Source organism: Notothenia coriiceps, unplaced genomic scaffold (genome assembly GCF_000735185.1).
Source record: "Notothenia coriiceps isolate Sejong01 unplaced genomic scaffold, NC01 NC01_scaffold00011851, whole genome shotgun sequence".
Classification (NCBI taxonomy): domain Eukaryota; kingdom Metazoa; phylum Chordata; class Actinopteri; order Perciformes; family Nototheniidae; genus Notothenia; species Notothenia coriiceps.
The window spans coordinates 450,839-473,312 of record NW_011344552.1 but is presented as its reverse complement, the minus strand read 5'-3'; the positions used below and the strand labels follow the sequence as shown (position 1 = coordinate 473,312).

The 22,474-nt window shown below is 41.6% G+C and overlaps 2 protein-coding genes across 2 annotated transcripts; one reads left to right on the top strand and one right to left on the bottom strand.

Moving 5' to 3' along the window:
• Positions 1-7,348: 7,348 nt before the first annotated feature.
• hey1 (hes-related family bHLH transcription factor with YRPW motif 1) lies at positions 7,349-10,143 on the top strand. The gene is made up of 5 exons (XM_010773002.1): positions 7,349-7,520; positions 7,670-7,745; positions 7,863-7,946; positions 8,101-8,182; positions 8,506-10,143. Exons 1-5 carry the CDS (start codon positions 7,435-7,437, stop codon positions 9,150-9,152), a joined length of 975 nt encoding a protein of 324 aa, XP_010771304.1. The 5' UTR covers positions 7,349-7,434; the 3' UTR covers positions 9,153-10,143.
• A 1,691-nt stretch (positions 10,144-11,834) lies between these two features.
• Positions 11,835-21,386, bottom strand: stmn2b (stathmin 2b). The gene is made up of 5 exons (XM_010773001.1): positions 21,221-21,386; positions 15,424-15,519; positions 15,136-15,308; positions 14,322-14,513; positions 11,835-13,636 (listed from the first exon to the last, which is right to left on the bottom strand). Exons 1-5 carry the CDS (start codon positions 21,237-21,239, stop codon positions 13,577-13,579), a joined length of 540 nt encoding a protein of 179 aa, XP_010771303.1. The 5' UTR covers positions 21,240-21,386; the 3' UTR covers positions 11,835-13,576.
• Positions 21,387-22,474: the final 1,088 nt, after the last annotated feature.

The following is a 22,474-nucleotide window of genomic DNA, read 5'->3' as shown; positions in this document are numbered from 1 at the left end:
ACCCCCTCCTCCCCCGTGTGTGTCCCGGTGGTGGTGAGGAGTGGCTGGCCGGCTGTCAGCACGCGTTGGCCGTGGGAAAGTTCCCTAACCGGCGCTGATAACCAATCAGAGGCCGGCGGCCGTCTCCGGCGCTGGAATGAATGGAGCAATTGGTCGGGGCGACGGGCGGTCTGCGAGCGAGCGTGTGAACCTGTAATCCAATACTAACTCAGCCCGGGAGCAGAGACTGGGAGCACTGCCGCAACCAGAGGAAGCCACCAAGTCTAATCTTACCCCACAGAGAGACCTCATGCACGGTAAAGACGATGTGGGGACTTCAAGGACCTTCAACAAAAGAGAGTAATGCAATCAAAGCACTCCTCGACCCTTTTCCCCTGGAGTCTCCACATCATCACCACCACAAGACTTGTGGCTCCTTATAATGGTCACACTCCCCAAATAATTTGACAGAGCTGCTGGTGTGTTTGTATACATGGAGGGCTCATGTTACCGCATGTGGAGCTGGAGCTCTTCAGTGAAGGGTCTCCTGCAGGGCCTGCTGTGGCATATTTCAATAACACACTGTCATTCAGTACAACCGGATAACATCATGTAACATTACATAACCAAAATCACTTGACATGAACTCAACAAGAAAAGTGTTTCTGAAAAGTACATTTTATTATGTTTATGTAAATAAGCGTAATTTATTAAAGTACAAAACATAGGCTATATTTACTATGCTTTACTCAAAGCCACCAGACTGGAGTCAAACTGTAGTAATTGTAACACACATGACAGACTCTGTCATGTGTGTTAAAATTACCACAGCTCTTCAAAAACATCTCTGAACTATTGCTATAACTTCATTTAAGAAAATCAATTAAAATGACATATTAATGATCATAATAATATTATGAATTCCCAAAGGGGTAAAGAAACTACAAACAACCATAAATTAATTTATGCAATTTTTCATGCTAAAACTTTATTTGAAACGCACGATTTTAAAAGCTTTTGAAAAGACCAAAACTGGATATGACACCTTCTCAGTTTCACAAACATCGGCTTGTTAACATGGTTTGAAATCCACATTGAAACCAGTTTATACCAGGAGCACACTGACATTAAATCTAAACTGCCCAGCCGTCTGAAACAACACATTTTGTTTTAAAATGTCAGTGAAGGTCACAAAAAGAAAATCTCCTGTGAAATATATCCCCTTGCAACAAAACCGAAGGCTATGAATGAGGTAGGGAAATATGCACCGCTGTATGAAAATAATGATGCAATATGAATTAAACACACAACAATTAATCATACCACACTAACATGTGCTTGTAAAATTCAACAGTAAATTATGGATCACACACACACACACACACACACACACACACACACACACACACACACACACACACACACACACACACACACACACACACAGAGAGGAGGCTGCCTTGTTTGGTTTATCTGAATGAGAGGAAGCACTTAGGGGCTGTTTTCATCTTATTGTTGTTGCACAGGACAGACACACAGATGAACTGAGACATCCATCGAACTGATTATTGGTGTGTGTGTGTGTGTGTGTGTGTGTGTGTGTGTGTGTGTGTGTGTGTGTGAGAGTGTGTGTGTGTGTGTGTGTGTGTGTGTGTGTGTGTGTGTGTGTGTGTGTGTGTGTGTGTGTGTGTGTGTGTGTGTGTGTGTGTGTGTGTGCGTGTGTGTGTCGTTGGAGTGGGATAGTGGGAGTTGTGTTAACATACGTCCAAGCGCATGCAACCTGAAGCCTTTGTCATAATAAACACAGGTGTGCTTCACCATTAGTTTCTGACTGTGTGTGTGTGTGTGTGTGTGTGTGTGTGTGTGTGTGTGTGTGTGTGTGTGTGTGTGTGTGTGTGTGTGTGTGTGTGTGTGTGTGGCAAGGGGAGTGAAAGGGGGAGGTGGGAGTGAGCCCTCTTGTTGTATTTCAAGTTCACCCAGAGTTCCCACGCTGTTATTTTCTGCACGGCTGTCTTTGTTCTACCGGTCTCATCACATGTTGTGATTAGTAGGGCCTTTCAGGGGCCGCCCTTTGAAGGTGAGGGCCCGCTACACGACATCATCAAATCCCCACCCTCCTCCGCCTCCCACCCTCCTCCCCTCTTCTCCCGCTTCAAATCAGGCCACCAAACCGACTAAAACTTGAGGCCAAAGTAATCAGTGGTGCTGTGACGGTTCACCTCTGTTGCTCTCTCCACTCTTATTCATTTCTCCTAATTCCATGTTTTCTCCTCTATCTTGCTTTCTTGATCTTTCTTCCAATCTTCTCAATCATTCGTTGCTTAAGAGATTGAACCCAAATGGTGTCTCTCCAAACCCTGTCTTAAGCTAGCAAATTCTCCCAAATTAAAGTCCAAAGGGGAGACAGAGACATTTCTTTGAATGTCGGATCATTGTGATATTTTTGCCCTCTTGCACTTTGCAATCAAAAATGACTTGAATTTCAGTTTATTAGCAAGCCACAAGTGCATATCTTTCAGCAACAACATGTCATCAGATGTGAATTGAGTCTAGACTGTCTTACCAAAAGGAAATGGTTGGTGTGCACGCAGGCTTTGAAGTAGTTTTAAGGCGTATCCACCAATAATTTCACTGCTGTACACAGTCCATATTTTCTGCATTAACTGTAATGCCTTATGCTGTATGTATGTTCACAACGGTCCACATGTCATCAGGTGTTTAGCTGTATTATGTTTGTTTGGATTTGATTTCCTGCAAAGGGCTAGTGTGGATGTACATGACTTCAGTGAGTGTAAATGAAGCTCTGCTGCAGTGCTGACGGAGTGACAATGATGAATGATGTTGATATCACATTCAGGAACTCTCAGTTTCTGCTAAACCAAACAATCTCATGCTTACTGTTAACTGCTTGTGGTAATCTCAGGGGTGTCTGCCTCATGATTTCATATTATCAGACGCAAAACAAATAAACACTCATTAATAAAGTTGATTACACAATGTACGCTATACAATCATTGTGTTTTTTGCAAGGGTCAGAATGAGGGAAAACATTCATTTCATGTGAACAAGCTCTGAATAATAAATTAAAGTATCAGTTAAACTTGCTCACCACTTCCTCCTCTTTGGTCAAATAAATCGGATCCTGGTTGACTCAGCTGATGACTGATATTAAAGGATAAAGCTTGTGTTTCCCATTAACATCATCCCAAATGTTCTTACCTTCTCTCCGACTTCTTTACACGATAACAAAACAATTGTAGGTTTCTATTATAAACCCCACAAAATGAACACCTTGTAATGTCTACAACATACATTACGTTTCTTTCTTCTGACCTTAATTTGCACCAAAAAAAAACAGCACCAAATACGAAAGAAGTCCATGGGAAAGAAGTAAGACATTTCAGGAGGAGATTATGTCATACCTAAATATATGTTTCCTTGTACATCACATGTTTCCCGGACATGAAAACTTGAAGAGTTAATAATAGCTTTAGCTAGAAGGCAAGGTCATAGCTTCAGTTTTATTGTACAAAACTTAATACATACCATGTGATATCATTACTAAACTGACATCTTCTGGAAAACTGTCGCGAAACACATCTGGCCTTGAAAAAAGTACTCGTCTTTAATTGTGATATGTAAAAAGATAAATTAATAAAAATGTTATTGCAAAGCATATTATTTCAAATAAATTGTAGTAGACTGTAGAATTATTCTTTGTCAGACAGGTTTATAACACACTTTTTCAAATATTAAGCTTACCAACAGAGAATTTTAAAGACATGAATAATACTCTCAACTTGTTCAAGTGTCTTAAAACCATATTTTATCCCTCTTTTTAAAACCCATAACTGATAAATATACTTTTTTTTAAACATCCCATTTTTTTGTAAGTTGTATATTGGACCGCGGTTGACTTTAAGTTTTGATGTTAGGCTAATACATACACTTCTTAAACTAAAATAACTTTCCTTTCTCAGCATATTAAGTGTGTCAAATTATGCACATACATTACTCTGCACATCCAAGGGAAGTTACATGGAGAAAACACATTTTAGGTTGAGGGAGACTTTAAATATTGTTGTTATATGCATATCTTAGGAAACCCAAATCAGCTTTTGAAGGTGTGACCCTCAGGGAGTCAGGGTGAGACACTGCGAGCTCGGCGTCTGCAGGTTAGCCACAGACAGATGTTCGTCCGCTCCAAAACAATACTGCGATCCCCTCTCTGGTGAAACCCTGCGGAGGGCGAGCCTTGTTATTGTTTATAAATAGAGCTGTATGCACCACGGAGGAAGGCTAACTTTGTTTCCCCTGACAGGGAGAGGAAGCGATGGCTAATTCTGCTCCAGACGTGTGTGACACCCGACCATTGTGCCTTAGAGAGAGAGGGGGTGAGGGAGAGAGAGACATTGTTTGAGAATGTGTGTGTGTAGGTCTTTAGTGTGACAACTCAGTATTGGCCTTCAGGAGGCTGGGTTTGAAGATTTCATTGTGCTCCTGCCTATCATTGAACATTCCCTGTGAGTTTTGTTAACAGGGTCCTTGCCTTGAAATTAATTCAACAAAGAACATTTCTGTGTGTGTGTGTGTGTGTGTGTGTGTGTGTGTGTGTGTGTGTGTGTGTGTGTGTGTGTGTGTGTGTGTGTGTGTGTGTGTGTGTGTGTGTGTGTGTGTAGAGGAAGTGGAGGACGTGTCAAAGTTGACCCACTGACACTCATATGTGTCTCTTTCTCCCATGGGAAGTGTTCAAGAGCCTCCCTCTGTCACACACACAGAAACACAAACAGAGAGAGAAACCAACTCGATGACACAAGACAAATGATTTCTCTCTCCCTTTGAGCTCTCGATGACTACTTTAGGGAATCTAGTTTTACTCAAGTTGGATACTTTAAAAAAATGGATACTTTAAAAAAAATGTTTCCTAATTTTTTTTTTACTTGGCATTTCAAGTCTTTAAAACGATGCAAAGAAACGTCTCTTAGCATTTTGCACTGAATTTATTTTCTAAAAGCCAAACTTTTCTCAAGGTTAAACTAAATGTAAGGCAATCTGAATAATGTGTTTTGAGGAGGGAAATGGTGCATAATTAAAAGGATAAGGCTGGCGTTATTCTAGATCTATCCTTGTTGTACAAATATTTAATGCAAATACAAAAACTAACAACATGTCATTTCACCTCTAATATTTTCTGACTTCCTGCTCTCACTCCCAAACCCATTGGTTCCTCCTGAAGATACCAATCTCTAAAAAAGATATTAAGTAATTAGGAACAGTCGACTATTTTGAGCTGTGGATTAAACTGTATGTCATCTATGTTTTTTTGTTTATAATTTTTTTAAACTAATGCAGGAAATAGAGGGATCTGGCTTTGGTTCCTGCTGACTGTTAGGAGGTTATATTCATTGTTGGGTATAGGCAATGTTGCTAGCCATTTCCTTTAACACATTCATATTTTTAGAAAAAGTAAAACAATAGACAGTACATACAGAATAAACAATGCATTAGCATAGCAACAACTCCACTCTGGTCTTGGGTGTTGATGTGAGGCACGTGTAGCACTTCCCAGACAGCAGATTTGACATATGTTGCACGGATCATGTCTGTGATTTTCTTTTTGCTACAGGAAACACAGACGACCTGAACACACCCCTTCATCTGCCCTCTCTTCATCTGCTTCCTCTGATCTTCTTTATAGTCTGCTAATCCTCAGTCTGGTACATTTGATATCTAAATTCAACAGGTGGATGGGAGGCAGAACCTTTGACTCCCATGTGTTTGATCCACTCAAGTCAAATAGAAAAAACTGAAGAACCTGCTGCTGAATATTCACAGGATGTCTCAATCAGAGCTGTCTGACTTTAATCTGGAGGTAAAGTGGGTGGGTTTTGAGGCAGTTTGGGTGTGACTCATGTCTGGAGTCGGTGAAACTCCTGCTGGGTGGTCACTGCGACGAGAGAGTGAGAGAAAGTCGTGGAGAACAAAGGCAGTTATTTAACTTTCATCTCAGCTTGAGGTGATTATTCGCTTCGAGTTTGACCCAATCACACTTTCATTCTGGCCTTGTGCCCTTGGCGAACTGGGAACTTTGTCCTGTTTTGACACTTCATACGAAGAGTGTATAGGACAAGGATAACCTGCTGCCATGCCACCGTAGTCACGAGTAGAGCAAGAAGTTCATGGTTTGTGTCTGAAGACTGACTCAGATTACCCCAAATTTGATCCTTTGATATGGCTGCAGCGTGATCTCTTAGTCTGACATGAAGGTATGTTGTTACTGTGGAAAACAACATTCGCCTCATCGGTTGTCAGATCTACACACACACACTCACACACACACACACACACACACACACACACACACACACACACTCACACACACATACACACACATACACACACTCACACACACACAGACTTCTAACAGCCCACACATTTCTAATCACTCATCTTTACTCACTAATTCGATAACGAGCCTGAACAGTGAAAACATGTTTTAACGTTTGACATTTGGCCTCACAAAAAAAAAAGACATTGAGCCACGTTCAGTATCTTTGCAGTCTTGGGAGAAAGCACCCCCCCCNCATTGTGCTAGTTTAGCCTTGCCCCTTTTCTGAGAAACGTCAAAATATATTCAAAGTTTTTCCAAAGATCTTCTACGAACAGAAGGATTACTCCAATGTCATATATTTTGACGTTTCTCAGAAAAGGGGCAAGGCTAAACTAGCACAATGCAGGAGGAAATTATATCGAGTTAATGAATTCAAAAATAACTTAATAATAATGACAATGTTTGTATACAAATATATGGTTTGCATGTACAATGGGCAATGATAGGCTATACAGTGTATGATAACACCACCAACAAATCATGTAAAGGCTTCATTAGCAAAAAATGCATCTATTTTTACTTTTATTAAGCAATTGTTACCCTAGGAAATATCAATTGGTTTTGGTTTGCTCTTTTAAATGTGGATTATATTTCTTTAAACAAATATATATTATTTTTTGATTGGACATTTATAGAGAATGAAGCAAGATATCTCTCAACATGGGAATTATAAAATGTCTTTATAATCTTACTAAGTTGTAGTGTATATTCTATATATAAACATTTCACAAGTTTTCAAAAAGTTATGGATGGCAACAACAGTTTCTTCTAAAAACTTCCATATATCCATTGAGTGAGATGTCTCCTTCTTTTCTTCCTCTCTGACTTGTCAAAGCCTACTTGCATGTGTTTGGGCCAACTGCGCTGTCACTCAAACCCACGGCCGCTTTGTGATTGGCTGATTTGACCCGAGGCCCCGCCTCCATAGGTCGGCTCCAGCATTGAAATGACACCGTGGGAAAGCTGAGTGCTTCAAACAGAGGCTCTCCGGGCAAACGTGAACACTCGCACTACTGGAAGACAGAACAAGCATACACACTGTAGGACTATTGTGGACCGACAAAATGAAGAGGAATCACGATTTTAGTTCCTCGGACAGCGAGCTGGACGAGACTATTGAGGTGGAGAAGGAGAGTGGCGATGAGAATGGGTAAGTTTGCTTATTTTTTAATGTGGTTCAGACCATTGGACAGACGAAATGGTTAAACAAGATAACAAAAATAAGTAGCTTCAATATGTGTAGTATAATGATAAAAAAGGTAGACTTTACGAGGTATTGACTGTTTCGTCTCTTTTTAGGAACATGAGCTCTCCCCTCGGGTCCATGTCGCCCTCAACTTCTACTCAGGTGCAGGCGAGGAAAAGGCGTCGAGGAGTAAGTACATGTATTTGTTGAAAAATGCAGTTTTTGCAGTTTAAAATATTGAGCATGTTGTCCAAATGCACGTATTGTGCAAAAAACTTATAATTTGTATGTTTTGTCTCTCCTCAGATAATTGAGAAACGGCGCCGTGACAGGATCAACAACAGCCTCAGCGAGTTGCGCAGGCTCGTGCCCAGCGCCTTCGAGAAACAGGTAAGCATCAGGCAACACGACTTTACTTATTTTTTAGACCATACGCAAATAAACTTTATATTCCAAAAATATTGAACATAATTTATGCTCGCGTGACATTATTAATATTATTTATATGATATCTAATTTGGCTCCTTTTTTCTCTCCTTTGAAGGGCTCAGCCAAATTGGAGAAAGCAGAGATTCTGCAGATGACTGTTGACCATCTGAAAATGCTTCATGCTGCTGGAGGCAAAGGTATGTCTGGGATCCATTATTTTTACAGAAAAACACCTTCCACTTATTGAAAATATTATTCATATACTTAAGAGGGGAAAATAGACAACAATTACTTTATTCTCTTACTTAAAGAGAAGGAAAAAAGCACAACATGACATGTAGATGAAAACTGATAACAACTGGTCCATCTTGTTTGGACTTATTATTTACTCTTTCACACTCTCAAAGCCAGAGGCATATTGATTCACGACTGACAAAGATCCCAAAGTTCAGGACAAACTTGTTTTGTAGCAGCTTAGGCGACTCTAAACTAATCTGCTGTGTTCTTCCTCTGCCCTCAGGTTATTTTGACGCTCATGCGCTGGCGATGGACTACCGTGGTCTGGGTTTCAGGGAGTGCCTGGCTGAGACGGCCCGCTATCTGAGCATCATCGAGGGCTTGGACGGGGCGGACCCTCTGCGTATCCGCCTGGTCTCCCACCTCAACAACTACGCCAGTCAGAGAGAGGCTCACTCCGGCCTGAGTCACCTGGCCTGGGGCTCTGCGTTCGGGTCCCCTCCTGCCCACCTCACGCACCCCCTCCTCCTCCAGCACCAGCAGGGGGCCACATTGGCACCTTTACCCCGCAGCGCCACCAGCAGCCCACAAACTCCTCTATCATCTACATCTTCCTCCTCCTCTTCTTCATCCTCGTCCAGTGCAGACTCTCACATCCCAGGCAGACGCAGCGGCACCCCTCACTCAGATCAGGGCCAGATCCGGGTCCCCCCCACCACTGGGGCTCCCAGCACCCTCACACACCCTGCCTTGGTCTCCTCATCAGCGTCCAAGCTCTCCAATCCTCTCCTCTCCACCCTCTCAGCGTTCCCCTTCCCCTTCAGCGCCTTCCCCATCATGTCCCCCTCCTCCGCCCTCAGCGTCCCCATCCCAACATCCAGCGTGGGGAAACCCTACAGACCCTGGGGCATGGAGATAGGCGCGTTCTGACTGAGATGAAAAAGCTCCACTCAATCTACACACAGACTCTACTCACTACCCAGCTGAGCTGGACGTTCAAAGACAATACTTTATATTTTCCAAATTTAAGAAAGTAATATTTTTTTTCTATGATGTTGACATCCTGCAGAGGATACTCCTAGCTGTAGGATTTTCTTGCTAATGTATTGAGTTTTGTATAGAAGAGAAAAACAGTGAGGAGTGAGACCATGACTTAAAAGCATTCAGAGTGATTTATTGTGATTGATCTCTGTTCCCCCACACCCCTTCAGAGGTTTCACCCACTGTTGTCAGCCTATCAGGAATGGCTTTTCCAGATGGTCAAGCAGTCGCCACCCGTCAAGTTCCAGGGTGAAACTGCCCCCCCCCCCTTTGTTTTCCCCCTGTGCTGAAAAACCCTGTGTTGGTGCCCTGGTTACATGCGGGGAGGGGAGTGGAGGGAGGGCTTGAGGTGGTTGAGAGTCACCGCCTTTCTACAGCTTTTTAATGGAGTGGAATAACCGAAACCAGGTGTTTGTTTTACTAAATACTGGAACAGAAGTTAGTTACCAGCTTGGTTCAAATAAACAAGATTTTCCCACAACTCCCTGTTCATATGGGGCCTTATTGATTAAGCTTTCCTCCCTAAGTAATGTTTCCTCTACAGTAAATCCTGTTCTTAACAACTGAGACTTCACATATGTTCCACGAGTTTCTACCAGCTGTTCTGTTTTTGTAATTTCTCATGATGCTTGGGTGATTTTTATTACCTTGTCTTCAAGTTGTTTTCCTGTTCAAAGTAGCAGCATTATCGACCTGTGTTTTCAACGGAGCTCATTTGTATCTGTCACAGTAGTTGCAAGGCAATAGACTTACACCTGATGTTTTGGTTTCTCCTGTCACTGAGTTTGTTCATTTTATGGTTGCACTGACAAATCAAATATTAGTTGTTGCTGGTGGTAATGACAACTTCCCTGTAATAAAAAAAGTTATGTTAAATCACCTCTGGCTTTATCAGCGTCCTTTTTATGTGTTTGTTCATTTTCATGTCTGTTTGTTCAAGAGTGTGTGTGTGTGTGTGAATGTAGGTGTGTGCACGTGTTTATTAATGCCTGCAGTTGTGTGTGTGTGTGCCGTATACGACGTGGTGACGCCTGGTATCAGATGCGGCTGCTTGTTTCTCTCAGTAGCCCTCCGTGTGTGCACAGGAAACCATTAACAAGGAGGGGATATCCTGGACAATAGCAGCCCGGCTGGCCCCATGTGCTGCGTGGGAACTAGAGGAGGAGGAAAGAAGGAGGGAGGGAAGGTTGGAAGAGAATGAAGAAGGAAAGGAAGGAGGGATGGAGAATGGAGTGGGATCAGGAGGGAAAGGGGGAAGAAAAAATGGGACAGAGGGATCAAAGAAGGGAGAGGACTGAAAAAAAGTGTGAGAAAGGAAGTGTGCAGACAGTTTTGTCCCTTCGCCATCATTTAAGCCAGCACCAGCTGCACCTTCTGTTCTCGGCTCCTTCATGCCGTCACTTCAAAAGTGTACTCACTCGCCAAAATATCCTTCGCTTTTTTCATCTATTCTTCCAAAGTGTACACTCTCTCTTTCCCCTTTCATCCCTCTCGTCATTCTACTTAACCTTTTTATTTAATTACTGAGGATGATGCAGAGCCAGGCGGTGATGTAAGCTTCACTGCAGCCAAAATTACAAGGTCAAGGAGATTTTAGTTTGAGATATCTTGCTGTTTGTCTCCCCCTGCTGGTCATTACTGGGACTTTAACTGAAAAGGCAAACGACACTTTAGGAAGATTAACTGCCAGTCTTTACTAAGTAGCAATAACACAAAGTAAGAATATGTTACAGTAAAAAGCCTGGCATTAACCTCAATAAACGTTTTTAAAGTACTGAAAGTAAAAATATTAATTATTCAGAACGATGCCTTTAAACTAGAGCTGAAAAGATGAATGGATTAGTTGTAAAGTAATACATTGATCTGCAGCAACTATTGTTGTATCATCGATTATTTGCTTTGAGTTATTTTAAAACTGATATTCGAATGAATATCTTGGAGTTTGGACCAAACAAGACATTTGAAGACATCCTTGACTTTGGAAAAATATGATTAGAATATTGACAATATTTTCACCAAACAACTAAGCAATTAATGAAGAACAATTCCTGACAAACTTAACATTTAAAATAATCAGAAGTTGCTGCCCTACTTAAACAGTAGGCTGTTTCATATGATTATGTGTGTTTAATCACCATTCAGGCATTGACTTTATTAACACACATTTGCCTCTGTAAAATGACCAATAACTACACCGGAAAACATCATGTAGTAAATTAGAGGAATTAACTACTAACTTAATGTTAATATGCTTGAGTTCATTCCACTTCTAGTTTTAATTAGTCAGAATTTATGAATTTAACTGAATATGTAGCAGTCTTTTTTTATATTTGTATTGACATTTTCTTTTACTCTTTATTTGTGTTTCTTGATACTTGCTTCTATTTCTTTTTTATATTTTCTCTTGCTATTTTCTTTTTATGCTTATAATGTAATGAAAACCAAGGCACAATCCTTTTAGGGTTAAACCAATACATTATAATTATGATCAAGAAACCAAATGACTCTATCTGAATGCTAACCTTGAAACAGTAATTGACAGTATCTGAAAGAAGTCACACCCAAAGCCAGTTTCATTCACTGAACCCCAAATCTTTATTAACCACTGCTTGCTCACAAAGATATACGTGGAAAGGGGGGAAACACACAAATGGACAGAGGAGAGAAAGAGAGAGAGAGAGGCAGGTAGGATAGTCTCTGTCTGTGATGTTGTTGTTGTTACACACTGTTACGGTGTTGGTTTATACTTCACCGGGTCATTATCACATGGCACAAACAATCTGTTATCCACCCGCCCTTTCTGCACTACACACACACTCACACACATCTATGGGCCTACCGTGCGTGTGTGACCGTCATTCCAATACTTAGTAATACACTCATGTACACCTTTACAGATGGCAATACTGTGTTCATTTATCATAGTTGCAGCTATACCTGTCATGGCTTTTATATCTTTCTTGTGCCGACCTTTCGGTGGCGTTTACAGTGTCTTGGAGTGATATGCAATGATTCCAGTAGGCGTGGATGATGTTGGCACTACTCTAGTCTCTATGAAAGGGAGAAAGGTGGAATTTATTTGTAATTTCTCCGATTTAAGATTCACAGTCTGGTGAAGGTTTTTTTTGCACTCCGGCTGTCTTTGAGTGCACTTTATCCTCAGTTGTGTTGTATAGTACAGTAACAAGTGATTGAAATGTGAATGCAAGCTTTTTTTCTGAGGAATAGAAGAGGCCCGCCATTGGTCAGGGATGTTACGTGAGCTTTCCGGCGCCAGATGGACAGAATTTAGCAAGCTCCTCTTGAGCTCTGTGCTATGATTGGCTAAATGCCTGCCCATGTGGAGAGCGTGTGAGTGAGTGCTTCTACAGTATGTACTGTATGTGGAGAGATGAAGAGGTTGCAGACGGAGGGAAGGAGGATGAGGATGGGCTCATTAAATGCTATAGTGTTCTCCTGTGGTACTTTACCATCTACCTCACAGGAGTGGATGAGCAGCGACGGCTTGCAGTCCCCATAGAGAGCAAACTTTTCTCCTTTCCTTCTGCCTACTTTCCCTGCACATGTCCCCTCACTAATTGGGACATTGGCTTAAACTTGATGGAAAATCACTCGGACCAAACAGATCCAATTTTGTTTTCAAATCTGCAGGGTCAAATGAGTAAGTGCCCATTTAGAGGGAGGAGGAAACGGAGCCAGTATGCAGGCCTTGTGAGGACGCAACCAGTCGCAGCAAACATCAGCTAGCTGGCAAACTCACAACAAACACCTACGTCTGAAATGATTTTCAGGCTGAAATGATTTTCAGGCTGAAATGAAGAAAAAACAACAACATGTCAATGAACAAATTATTACATCCATATATAAGCAGGGAGAGAAACTTATATAGAAAAAATGGCACACTGCAATCAATACTTTTGCTGCTTGTATCTTACTGTATATAACAAAAAAAGAAGTATTTACAAAAACCAATACCCACTGTCATTTGTCAATTAGATTTTTTTTTTTCTCATTTGAAAATGGAGCAAAAACATTCTTTTTGGGAAGAGTGGGTTGGAGACACACATTTTTCTTGTTTTTCCGAAATTCTTTACGCTTTTTTTGTTTTTTACCCCGAACCCCATTTCAACTTCCCACTGTCTCGGGTTGGCGTCTCAGGCGGTGGTAGTTTCATAATTTGTATGGGGGGGTATGGCAGAGGGGTGGAGTAGGTGGGAATATGTGGGACAAGGTTGGGAGAGGGGTGTTCCTCAGGATTGGGGGTGGTGGTGTTGGGGGCGGGTTTGGAGGTGGGACGTCGAACCTGGGGCTTTTCACGCTGTCACTTCTTCTCTCAACTCCTTGTTCCTGCGCACCTCCTGAGCATGTCTCTCCTAGAAAGAAAAACACAGATTGAAGGTGTCATGTTTGTCTCTGCCTCAGGGCCTTTCCTGACATTTTATTCCTGCACACTTCACCATTTCATTTCTTCAACCTTTAAGACATTTTATTCCTTTATTCTGCCTCCTGTCCTGCTTTCTCCCGCTCATTTACTGTATGTTTTTATCTCCTACCTTCCAAGCATAGGACTCAATCATTGTCCAACCTAAGTCTTCCCTAAAATATTCTCAATTTACTGAGGTCGTCTTGTTTCCAACCGCACGTCTTTCTTTTAATTCTCCTGTCAAGTTTGATAAATGTTCCTCCACCAGATGCTTCTTGCCTAGTTTACCCATTTGAATCCCGTTGTAACTGTCAACTATCTTTGTGCTAAAGTATAGCTTGTGATGCCACAGTGACTTTCTGATGACTGCTTTTGATTAAACCTTTTTTTTGTTTTAAACTTGCAAGATCATTGTTGCTAGTCAAATATGATTTGAAATCAGAACGAAGGAACTTATTATTAGCTTATGTTTTCTATTAATACAAGTCACTGAAAAAAATTATATCATTGGACATTTAAATGAAGTCCTAAATTCTTTCTTTATTGGTGTCTGGCCAGTTGCTTCTCTGGGGAAGAGGTAACTTGGTTTTATGGCCTCAGTATCTTTAAAATAGTAGCTGGTTAATGCTTCTCACCTTCTCCTGCAGGCGATCCATTATGGCAGCCATGTAAGCCTGCCGGTTCTCCTCGATTTGCTCCATCTTCACCTGGAGCTTCTCTTCGGCCATGCGGCTGAAGTTGCTGTTCTCCTCCATGGCCTTCATCAGCACGTCGCGCTCGTGTTCACGCTTCTCAGCCAAGGCCTGCAGGACCTGCGCCTCCTGGGACTGAAAGGAAAAATAAGCGAAGAGCAGCAAAATAAATTAGTCAGAGAGTTGATAGAAACAGTGATTTACTGAAAACCACTCGTCGATTTTTTGTTAAAAGGTAAGCATGAGTCAGAGCTGCTGAAACTAATCAGACTCACACATTTATGCTAGGCATGAAAATGTCTAGAGGTAAGATAATGTATTCCTTTTTTCCTGTCATCACTTTAAATAAAAATAATATGCTGTTTGACCCACAGTATTGAACATCTGGTCTACATTTTTTTAAATTGTGTCATTGATTGGATGATTGATCTGTTTGTGGGTTGGTGGATTTGTCAGCTGCTTGTATTGACCGTATTCACATTCAAATCAATCAGATGCAGGAATTAGCCAGTGTCAGATTAGAGTTTTCATGTCAGTTTTGCAGCCGCAGTAGTCAATGTGACGCATTATTGACCAAACATCCATGCTGTACGTGACATTTGAAGACGAAGGAAGTCAAGTATTTCTTAATGACTAGCGGTGGTATTGTGGTTAAAAATCTTCCTTTTAATCTTCTTACAGCTTTCTGTGGCTTTTATTAAAGCAGAGTGAAAGGTGGCAGCTGGGTGCAAAAGATAATAATTGGAAACACTCTTACTTTCCTCCGATCCTCAGCTGCCTCCAGTTTCTTCTGGATGTCCTCCAGGGATATGTCCCTCTTTGGGGGTGTGGTGATGCAGTGGGCATTATCAGACACGGGGGAGGTCGGCTTCAGGATGATCTCAAAGGACTGGCCTGAGGCTCGCTTGTTAATGGGCTTGATGTCCAAGTCTACATGTGTGTAACAAAAAAGAAAGACAGACGATTAAAATAAAACTTTAGAGCCTCTGGATGACTTGTTATTGAAGCATGTTGTATACAAATGAGATCAAATACATTCACGTACCTTCAAAATCCCCCATGAGGTTTTTGCGAGTCTCGGGGTACAGACAGGAGCAGATGAGTGAGAAGACTGAGATCTCCTTCATCTTCTCTTTGTAAGCTGCGGAGGAAAAATATTTAAACATGACTGTGTGTATGTAAACTGAGCTCACTGCAGAAAAACATGATCTAAATATCATTAACCTACTAACATACAAGAAGATGAAACATCATTAACCCACTTCTTCTCCACAGGAGGTTCCTCATGTAAATATCCAGATTTTTGGAGGAATAAATATTCATCGAGTTCTCCAAAAAAGGAACCCCATCAAAGGGGGTCTTGAGGAGCTGAGCTGCTCTGGGCTTTGGGGCATTTTGGCCTTTGTTTTCACAGCAGGATGGATGTGTCCTCACTTGGCCTAATTTCCCCAACAGCCAAGATGCTGCTCTCCCCATAGGATTCTCCACACATCATTAGCTATGCATTTCATTTTGGTCTATTATTTATTAACATTGTCAGACCAACGCCCTATTGCCTCTCAGGCGTTCTGTAGCTACCACTAAAACATATTGTGCCTTTTGGGGTATTTACCAAGCAAATAATCCAGGATTTAGGATAGATGTTAGGATCGTCTTTTGGTTGTTTCTTGTCTACACTCTCTGTGGCTTTTCTTAGCAGCATACACAGCAATTTGACTCTCTACCCCTGATCCATTTATAGTCCAAAAAGTTAATAACACTGAGGCAAAGCTGGCATCAAATCAAATTGTTGTATTTGGCAACCTGCGCCCTTCTCAGTAGGAGGGGCAAAGTGCTCCAAAGGGCAGACGGTGAAAAAGCAGCGAAGAAAGGAACAACCAACCTTGTCTAACCTTGATTTTATTCCTGTATTTTTGGCATCTACTACTTTGTAATTTGAGCCCAGAGTTCAGCAGCAGTCCCTACAGGGAGAACGGCAAAAATATCTACGTCGCACTGCAGCTTGTGTGACATTCTGCTTTTGCACATAGCTGCTGTGTTCTGTAAAGGTACACTGCCTCATGGCGGTGATTTGCATGCAGACTGTCACATTATGGAATGATCCATCAACCAGAGCACAGCCTGCAGGGCTGAAGTGTGCCACAGTGATTTATGATCTGCAAAGACTTAAATGAGATCTACTGTAAAAAATATTCTCCATAGGGGGGATGTGGTGTACAGTCTGATTAAACCAAATCTCCTTCCTCACTCGTTCCCTGCTCACTCTCTCCTCCTCTTCTCTCTTTGTCTCACTTTCTGCCCTGCAGACTGGCAGACGCCACAGTAATGCGATCAACTCTCAGATGTAGCTCTCACTACTCTCTGATGGCCTTGTTAACCCCTTCCCTGAGGAGGAAATGTGGGAGGGTGGGATGGGTTAAAACAAAACTGAGGGATAGTGGAAGGAAGAGAGGGGTTGAGTGGGAATGGAGATAAAAGTGGAGTTTGGTAAAGAAACAGAAAATAGTAAGATTGCTGGCGGATAACGATGGAAAAAATATTTAGCTTTTGGGGTGGGGCTTCACCGCCAGTGTAACACATTTCTAATATAAACCAGAATCACAGACAGGAGGATTAAAACCAGAAAGGAGGAAACTCCCAGTGGGATTTGCAACCGCCTTCGAGTGCCCCCAGGACAGCCTAATGGCAGCCACCTCAGGTGGATGGCACTTAAATGTGTAATTAGTGGACCACACCATTTCTGCTGACAAAATGGGGGAACAGAGCTTTTGGAGGGTTGTCACAGGCTCATTAGTGTCGTGTATATGTCAAGACCCAGCAGCCATTTTCCTGCCACAAACAACCTCACCTGACAGCTGAAGAGTCAAACAGTTAACAATTCAGTGGAGCAGGTAATTTGGGTTGAGTGCTCATGGAGCAGAACAGCAGTGTTCAGCGGTTGCCAAGTTCTAGCAGAGGCCTTTTCTGTGTTCAATTATGTTTTCATCTAGAATTAGATTTCTAGTCTAATTGATTAATCCGTTAATTCAGTCTTGATTAATTGGCTAATTGTTGAGTCGATAGTATTAGAAAAAACTCCTAAAATCCCCTACACATTTTCCCAGAGCTCATATGAATGTCTGGTTTTGGAAACAGCAAATCTTCAAATTTCAGGAACCAACACCATTAAATGTTTACTTGACTAAGGATTCATATTTTTTCGAAATAGTTGGCAATTCATTTTCGGACAATCTACTGATCTGATTAATTGACATAGATTGCAGCAGTATATTATGTATATTCCTGGTGATTAAGCTTTTATGACTGTGTGAGAGCTCATTTAACTTATTGGAAGATAAGCACGCACTGTAAAATAATACAGCTCTCTAACCCAGAGTGTGGAAGATTTATTTTTATATCCCTAATCAAAAATATATGAGATCCTCTATTGTGCAAAAATATGAAATTGCCTCAGTATTTCTCCTGAGAGAAAAATGTATTTTCCTTCTATAACCGTTGTAGTAATAAGCTCATTCCCAGCGGATCAGGCACATACAAATTACAATGATCCTAAATGACATTCCACTGCAGGAAGTGAGCAAACACCGGTGTCTTTTCAAACATAACGACTGATTACAGACATGCTGGGTCAGAAATGTCAATCTGAGATGTGACCAAATAATTTCAGACCACCATGACACCGCTTAATGCTTCTCCTCCACTACAGACATGTGCTTTTAACTAGTCAGTTCTGCATCCTTTCAAAGAGCTCCTCCTGTCCCGACCACAGACACGCAGCCAGCAAACGCACTTCCTCTTCCAATCCATCAGCCAAAGAGCGCAGGTCATCAATATCTAACTCTACCTCCTCCCCCGCAAGCATCCCTCTTCCCCAGCACCTTCTGCATCCCCAAGCCTCCGTTTCCTCTGTCGCTGATGTATTCTCCCTCTCAAACCCAATTTCCTCTTTCTCACTCTCTCTTTGCCTCCACTCTGCACATCTCCTGGGAGCTTCAAAACTGCGTAGCAGAAAACCACCACACCTCTATTTGGTATCTTTATTTCTCTCTTTCTCCCCACCCTCTTCTTCTGCTAAATACCCAACCCCATCTATAAAACATGGAACAGGCAATAGATTCACTTTGAGCAAAAAGGCAGAAGTGAAAAACGTAGGAAAGATAATATTGACAAGGCTTTGAGCAGCAAACTGCAGCTCTGTGTTTCACAGCGTTTACTGCCTTCCTGGGTCCTACTATGAGCTGGCAGCAGTATAGACTTTGTATCTGTGTTCAGCAAATACAGGCCCTTAACAGCTGTGCCACCCGACAGCTATATAATCACACAATTATGAAGGTATTACCACAGCGAAATTGGCCATAAAATGAAACAATATGGCACCCAGATGATCAGGGGCAGGTCCAGTCATTCGATGCAGGGATGGGCTGGGGCAAATGTTCCCTAAACCCCACCCAGTGTCCTTCCAAGGAGATCATTGTTACATGCGCAGGGCCGCAACTAAGGATCATTTTCAATGCATTGATTATCTTATTGGTTTATAAAATGTCTGATATTTGCACTTATAGTTTCCTAAAGCCCAGGGTGATGTCTTAGAACATCTTGTTTTGTCTGACTATCAAAACTCAACAAATATTCTGTTCATTGGACACAAAACCAAAAAGCAGCACATTTTCATGAAAAAGATTTTTTTTTCAAAGCACTTCATAGCAAGGTGCCTATAACATTCCTGCTAAACAATTTATTGATTGTTGAACCAATCCTTTAATCTCCAGCTCAGTTAATTGAAAGTGCGTACAATAGCTGTGTGAAACATCCAGAATCTGCTGTTTAAAACACCTGAAGATCTACATTTGCCAAACTAGGTTCCAGATGTCACAAGTGATGAGAACATTACTTGGTATGCCACCGTCACTGGATTGATATCACCTCTTCCTCAGACTCGTTTTAAAGAGCAATGGTCATCTGGACCAGTAATCGGAGTTAGTGCGCTGCATTGATCGATGGGACTCAGCGATAAATCAGCATGAGTGATATGCCCAGGAGCCTTTTGAGTTTTATGCACGAGGGGCCATAACGACATTTGTGATGCAGATGTTAAGTAGAGAAATGTAGCTGGATTTGGACAAGACTAGTTTCTTGAAATTGATGGTGCAAGAGGCTGAGAAGCTTGTGTCTCTGTACACAAAGGAATTGATTTTTAGGGACCAGCTGAAGGACCACACCTTATTGGGTGTGACAAGTGTACGTGATAAGGATCAGGAAGTGCTCAGGGGCCTTAATGCACATGGGAGTGGTTCTGACCATGAGTTTGTTTCTGGGATAGTCGATACATGTAGTTACATCCTTAGGAATTAAATGAAATTCCCATAAACAAAGGTGTACTCGTCTTGCCTTTAGTCCTTAATTTAATGATGTGTATTGCCCCTTAGGTGTTTTTGCTCCTGTTTCAGAAGTGTGAAAAAGTAGATAAAAAATACCAAAGTGATTCTAAAAATATTAAGCACTGCTGTGTTTCTTTATAGCCGACATGAACTCGACGACCTGCCGGTGCTGACTGGCAGGTTGACTGCTCTCCCCCTGAGTGTCTGTGCTCCTGCCCATCCCATTCTGTCTGTCCACGCCTGAAATCATGGAGGAGAGAAGGGGAGACAGAGGAGGCAGAGGAGGAGTAGGAGGAGGAGAGGGGAATAAATATACCAGTCAGGGTTTACTTGCCCCTCAGCGCAGACACCATGCAGGACCCTTTACCGCTGTCTGTCTGCATGCCCCTCCATTCATCACACGCCTAGTCAACCATAAAACAAACAGTCCATCCCCTAGACTGGCGAGCACATCGCACTTTTCATACACACCCCTTGAAGCAAGCACACTTTCCTTAATGTCAGATGAGATTTTAGTCTTCTATTTGATGAAGCCTGCAGGTTCCATCCAGTGTTTATAGGGCCTGTGAAGTGATGTGTTCAAATAATATCCTCCACATAAATAAAAAATATATCAAGCCTTGATGTGGAAAGGAGGGCCTTCCATCTGACATAATATTCAATCACATTTTATTTCTAGCAAATACACTCACATACTACTGAAGCCTCAGTGATATTACAAGAATTGAACATAAAAGGCCATAATGTAACCCTCCTAATAGGATTAGGGTCTGATATTCTTGAGATGACATTCATTTTCATCGCCAGTCGTAAATTCTTCCCTCGACTGCAAAGCAATTCTGGAAAAAGGATGCTCTTTTATCTATCATTCATGCCTTTAGCGGTCACAAAATTGGTTGAGCCGGCTTTATACTACAGAACATAGCATGGCCCAGTTTTTGTAAAAAGAAGATTTGCCACGGTGAGATATTTCACACCCTGGAGAGAGCTTTGAAGGGACCGGAGATGTTGGGTGGGGTCGCTGCATTATGCTGCTGCGCGGCTCTGAGTCAGGTGCGGCAGGCAGGCATCGACAAAATGCTGCTGTGTGTGGGAAATAAAAATCGCCTTTCTTGTCTTGATATGGATTCATTTACTGTTATTCGCTTGTTTTAGAGTGAATTAGAAAAATGCGTCACTGATACGAAACATTGAATCCAAACTAGCTCATATTGATCGGCACTCATTTTGATAAAGGATAAAGTAATAGGCACAAACGTGACTCTTAATACACAGATTGATAAAAGAGAAAAACGATTATTTCATTTTGCAACTTCATTTAAAAGGAGTGACTTGCAAAGGAGTTTTGGCCGCTCCCTATAATCATGCCTCTGCATCCTTTTGTGCCATGGGTGTCGCCACAGCATCAGCACCCTCAAACCTGCGAATATGCTCTTATTCTAGGAAAAAATGTCAGAAACTCACCGATTGCAGTCTTAGCCATTTCTGTAGGTTGGTAGTGCCTTGGGCGAGTCGACCGGAGGAGAGTGCGTCGGTTGCTGGATGCGGTATCTCGGTGTGAAGGGACTGCTGGTAAGGCACTGAGTCAGCAAAGAGAGGGACTGCCGGTGCGCCTGGTGGTCTGTTAGGAGCTGCGTCAAGTCGGCGGGCAATAACTAAAACAAAACCGGAAATGAGTAGAAGAAGCTTTCAAAATAAAAGACTTGAAACCCACACCATCATTGAATATGGATTGACAGTTTCCTGTCGATAATATGAACATATAATGATTTCAATCTTAGGCAATTAGTCAATTCATAGACCATTATATCTTAATGTGCAGCTATTTCATCATCATTTCCGTTTTTAGGCAAAAATTAAAAACGATTTCCTCGTTTCATCTATGTGAGAAATTGATATTTTGTATGTCACCGTAACTGACAAATGGAATCAAATGTTGGTTTCAGATGTAATGTGTTGCAAGGGGGCATGTGGGGAGGAGCAAACAGTCTGTATTTTACTAGCACCTTTTTAAGTATTATATATAGAGAGCTATTTAAACGTAGGCTAGTTTTATTTAGCTTTGATATCCTTCAAGATACATTCCATCTTTGCACATGCGCATTTCCAGCTCGATTGTCAATGAAATAGCACTTTTTTGTTTTGTAGTAGGCCTACAATAATAAAGCTGACCAACAAATTGTGATTCAAACATGAGGTCTACATTAAAATGCGACATATCTTAACATGCTTTATTTTGAAATTCTCAACAGGAACTGTCAACATATAATCTGATTGGCTTGACACTGGGTCAGTCATGAGCGTTTATGTGCCACCTAGAGCATATTAGCTACCATACTCCCTTGACGCGCCCCTCCTAGCCAAAGGCCTGACAAATCCAATGTCCCATTGAAATGGAGAGTGCAGGTCCTCAGCAGTGTGGGTGTTTCCCTCTTTGTTTCTGTGGTGATGGGAAGATCAGCTAAAAGCTCTGTCCATTGTGCTAAAAGATAAAAAAAAAAAAAAATGCGACTTTTCACATTAACATTTAATCACACATTGTTTATTTTAAAACATGTTCATTTATATTTGATGTGAGGCTTTGCAAAGTGGTGCAAATCAAGAGAATCAGGTTGGTACAGAATTACAGTTTTAATATGTAATGACACATACAGCCTAAATCTTATATAATCCATGCAAACTGCAAAATCATACCAATTTTTATCTAAATGCAGATCA